The sequence below is a fragment of the Plectropomus leopardus genome, unplaced genomic scaffold, assembly GCF_008729295.1.
Source record: "Plectropomus leopardus isolate mb unplaced genomic scaffold, YSFRI_Pleo_2.0 unplaced_scaffold28553, whole genome shotgun sequence".
Lineage (NCBI taxonomy): Eukaryota > Metazoa > Chordata > Actinopteri > Perciformes > Serranidae > Plectropomus > Plectropomus leopardus.
This window is the reverse complement of record NW_024631105.1, coordinates 165-5178: the sequence shown is the minus strand read 5'-3', so window position 1 is coordinate 5178 and position 5014 is coordinate 165. Positions and strand designations below refer to the sequence as shown.

General features: G+C 39.2%; 1 protein-coding gene across 1 annotated transcript; it reads right to left on the bottom strand.

Annotated features, from left to right (window-relative positions):
- Window positions 1–380: 380 nt before the first annotated feature.
- On the bottom strand, window positions 381–4332 carry LOC121938122 (traf2 and NCK-interacting protein kinase-like). The gene is made up of 2 exons (XM_042481404.1): window positions 4236–4332; window positions 381–597 (listed from the first exon to the last, which is right to left on the bottom strand). Exons 1-2 carry the CDS (start codon window positions 4329–4331, stop codon window positions 382–384), a joined length of 312 nt encoding a protein of 103 aa, XP_042337338.1. The 5' UTR covers window position 4332; the 3' UTR covers window position 381.
- Between the last annotated feature and the right edge of the window lie 682 nt (window positions 4333–5014).

The following is a 5014-nucleotide window of genomic DNA, read 5'->3' as shown; positions in this document are numbered from 1 at the left end:
ATTTATTATTATATTTAGTGATTTGTTTTATATTTATATGTTAAGAGTTAAACATTTAATGACACTGTTTAAGTAAAAACAAATTAATAAAAACATTTAATAAAATAAAAATGGAAAAAATAACAATCTGCAAAAAAAAATTTTTGACTGTAAATGAGCAAAAAATCTGAAGTATTTCTTAAATTTTGCAGTGCAGTTTGTCTATCCCTGAAAAGTGAATACTGATTGTTTTAGAAAAAAGTGTCTTGAAACCAGACACATTACCATACATGGATCACGAAAAATGATTCTTTACCACAGAAGTTTCCTGAATCAAATTGCCAAAGTTTCTGTTTAGTAAAAAGTGTAATGAATTGTTATTTTTGTCCCAGTGTGTGAGTCTCAGGTCACGCAGGTTACCTCTTTAGCCCAGGCGGGTTTGTCGTTGCTGCCGGGCGCCTGGTCCTTGTAGTGGTACAGCTGCTTCTTGTCCTGCGGCGGCCGCGGCGGCTCCTGCTGCTGCTGCTGCAGCGACACCAGGTACGCTCGCTCCTGCTGCAGCTGCCTCTGCAGCCGCTCCGCCTGCCGCTGCTCCTCGATCTGCTTCCTCTTGTACTCCTGCACAGCAGAGACAACACAGAAGAGAGGTCAACACCCGGAGAAATATGAGCTGCGAGTGCATGTCCATGAAACATATTTCATAATTTCATCCTTTAAGACATTTGTGTGCTTTTTTGTCATAATTAGTGCATGAATTCTTAAATAATGGCCAAAATATGTTTTGTGTGGTAACAGTTACTTTGACCTTCAACCACCAAATTCTCTTCAGTTCATTCAGGTGGATGTTTGTGCCAAATTTGGGGAAATCCCCTCAAGGACTTCTTGAGCTACGCTTTGATGAAACAAGATATAAGGTCACAGTAACTTTTGACCTTTGACCACTTAATTATAATCAAATCAATGTTGAGTCCAAGTGGATGTTTGTGTCAAATTTAATGAAATTTCCCACAAGTTTTCCTTGCCATGTCAAGCCCAAGGGAATGAGACAGACAAGGACGTATGTGCCAAAATTTGAAGAAAATTTCAAGAGGTGTTCTTGAGATGCCATATTAACAAGAATGTGCCATATGAGGGCGCAATGACCTTTGCCCTTGACCTTTCAACCTCAAAATTCTAATCAGGTCATACTTGACAAAGTGGATGTTGGTGCCAAATTTAAAGAAAAAAAAAACTCAAGGTGTTTTGGGGATATCACATACACGAGAATGAGACAACAACAGTAAAAAGTTAAAGGTGACCTTGACCTTTATCCACCAAATTTTACTCATTCTTGAGTCCATGTGGACGTTTGTGCCAAATTTGAAAAAAAAAAATTTTTTTTACAATGTTCTAGAAATATCGCATACAGGAATATGAGAAGTATTCAAGGTGACCTTTGACCATCACAATCATATCAGTTAATTGTTGGGTTCGTTTGTGCCAAATTTGAAGAAAAAAAAATCACTGAAGTTGTTCTTGAGATACCGCCTCATAAAAATGGGATGGACAGACAACTGAAAACACAATATCCGTGGCCTCTGCTGTAAAAGAAAACTGCAGACTGTGTTTGACAGGAGGCTTCGACATACGGAAAGCAGGAAAAAAATGACAACGGTCCAATCACAAATAAAAGACAAAGATTTGTGTTTAACCCCATATATCAGGTAATATTCACTTTATTAATTACTTGAGGACACGGGTTTCTTTATGCGTGTTATGAAACGTTTTCACAAGTTCTCATTGTGGAGACAAACTTGACAAATGCCAAACTTGTCTTTGCATGTTTCTCGCAGCGCCTCGTCAGGTTCAGAGGTCTGGCATTTCTGAGCTGTGTGTGAACGTTCAGCAGCCCCTGTGTGTGTGTTTTCAGAGAGGACAGCCAGACATGATTTTAACTCTTTTAAACCTAAGTGAATTTGATGGCTTTTTTAAAAAAAAAAAAACATGCAGAGAAAACAAGGAGCAAATAATTTTTTAAAAAATGACCCAAAACTTACCAAGAAAAACAAAAAAGAAAGAAAATTACCTGAAAATTAGCAAAAAAAAAAAAAAAAACTCTAAAAAGTTCATAAAAAATTTAAATTAGGATACTTTTAATGATATTTTCTTGGACAGGCTTTTTAAAATTTGACAAAAAATGACAAATAAATCTACCTTGTACCTTGAATGCAGCACAAAGTGACTGATGCCGACCCAGATTTCAAAGGGTTAAACACCCGGCACACAGGCTGTCTGGTTTCATGTCATTGAAATAAGGATGAAAACGTCATCGTGAACAATGAAGCTGAGTGAAGTGTTTATTTCAGCGCCGTCAGATATCGACTGTCACGCCCGCCGCTCTGAGAATTTATTGATCTGATGTTTGTTAACTTTTTTTTTGTGGAGATGACGTGTGATTCTGTCTTGTCTCGGCATCGATCGAGTATCGATCGCCTTTGTGAATTCTTTGCGTAAATAACAAACACAAAACAAACGCTCGCCACGTCCTCCACGAGTCCTGGTACCCATGCTGTTTCCATGGTCACCAGCCTTTGAGCTGTTGTCATGGAAACTTTTGTCACTGTTGTCTCAAAAACAAGAAGTTGTTCTGCAGACCTGTCCCATGATTTAATCATTGCATGTGTGTGTGTGTGTGTGTGTGTGTGTGTGTGTGTGTGAGATGTTTACCAGCAGTAAGGCCTGCTCCTGCAGGAGCTGCTGCTGCAGGATCTCCAGCTGCCTCTGCTCCTCCTCCAGCTGCCTACGGATGTACTCCTAACCAACCAGCAACCCCGGCAGCAGCAAGAGACACAGCCAATCAGAACGCACCGAGGCAGGCCAGAAGCAAACGGGAGCCCAGGCAACCAGTGACATCAGCAGAGCAGGAAATCAAGAGACGGAGGACAGAGCAAAGTAGATTTATTGAAGAGGTGTGAAAGCAGGGATTTAGTCAGAAATAGACGGGGGGAGATAAAGAGAGAGGAGCAGCAGGGGGCCGTAATTAGCCGAGCAACGAGACATCAGCATGAAATCAGCTGTGCAGGAGGCAGAAATCTACGCCTGGAAAAGTAGTGCCTTAAAAGTGTTGAACTGTAAGAAAAGTTAACTGTCAGTCATGCAAGTCTCCTCTGTTATAATGTAATATGAGATGATGGATTCTGTCTGTTGTGCGATGTGGGCCACATTGAGAATGATTTTTTGCTTTGTTTTTCTGTTTATGATGACTTCTTTTACTAAAATGTCATCAATTTGTGCAGATTTTCTTTGGTTGGATGATTTGAGTCGCGCTTCTTGTTATATTTTGTTGTTCAAGCTCGAGAAAGAAGGCAGAATTTCTTGTTTACAACCGAGCTGTACATTTTTTTATCCTTTTAATGACATGAAATGTGATGAATTATTTGACTGCAGCAACAGCAGTTTTGGTGTCTTATGAACCTATAAGTGTTAAGCACATGTTTCATTTACATTTTATCTAATACTTATTAGTATTTTAGGAGGTGGTGTAAAATAACTGCACCGTGTAATCTGTGGTAAAACATTCGCTGACCAGCAAACAGCAAACAAAATCTGTTTTTTTTCCTTCCTCCAAAAATGTCTTTTTTTGAGATTCTTTTTAAATGTTCATTTATTATTATTATTATTTATTTTTAAATCTTTTTTTATCGTGCCTCTGGTGTTTCCTTGTGGTGTCATTTCCTCAGTTTCAGGTTTAAATGAGTACTCTTATTTTAGTGTTTCATGCATTTTTTATCTGTGTTTGTGTACTTGATTTGTTTTTCTTTTTGTTTTACTCTCTTGGGTTGTTTTATTTCTTGGTTGAAAATTTTCAGGTAATTTTCTTGTGTCTTTGTTTGCTTTGTATTTTTTTGTGTTGGTTGTATGTTTTTGTTTGTTTGGATTTTTTGGGGCAATTTTTTTCGGTCTATATGCTCGAGATGAACTAAGCTAGAAAAAGTTCAAAAATATATATAAATTTTCAAGTGACAGAATTTCATTTTCAGCTTTTTTGAATCATTTTGTAACTCCTCAGATTGAATTATTCATGTTATGTGGTGAATAAAGTCGCACTAAACATCATATTCTGGATCAAACAAGGAGAGACAGAGGAAAAATGAAGGAGGACGAGAGGCGACATCGTGAGCCGAGCAAAGAGTTTTTCTGAGTGGAGCTAAGCCCCGCCCCTCTGGACGACACCTGTGATGTGACGTGTGTCAGGTGTGTGTCAGGTGTGTTCCCACCTGCTCCCTCTCTGCGTGCCTCCTCTCCTCCTCTCGGCGGAGCTGCTCCATCTCTTCGTACCTCCTCCTCTGCTCTCGCTCCTGCTGCTTCCTCATCTCGCGCTCTCGGCGTTGTTGCTGGAAGAGATTTAACAAAACAACAACAACGCTTCAGCACCGTGTGTGTGTGTGTGTGTGTGTGTGTGTGTGTGTGTGTGTGTGTGTTGTTTGTGCACACCAGGTGTGTTTCCCTGCCATTTGGATGAGCTGAGGTGCTAATATCGCAGGTGTTAAGCGTGAAAGACGAGCGGTTTAATAATCGAAGCTGAGATGTTCCTGAAAGGTGAAAACAACCGCAGGATAAAACGGTCGTTCTCAGTTATCACGTGTGACGTCGAGGTGATTCGCCGGTTTAGACGAACTCTGCGTCTCTGTCAGTTTCTAAAAACGTTAAAAATGGCAAAAGGTGAAGTCAACAGCAGTCTGATAAACTTCCACAACAACAGTGGCAGAAAGTTTTAAAGACAAAGGAGTTCGTCGCGGCTGCTATTTTTGCTTTTTTCATAGCGTATAATTAATGCCTCTAGAGTTAGCGTGTTAAGTTGTGCTAATGTGGAAGTTCTCCAAAAACGATATTTTTAGGTTTCATCGCAATACACAATATATATCTCGATATTTTGAACTCTCCGCTAAACTACTAAAATACAAAATTATTAAATGAACTACAGTTACAAATAAAGAAGCTACTGCCATAAAATGAAGTTACATCAACTACGGGTATAATAAAGTTTAATAAAATA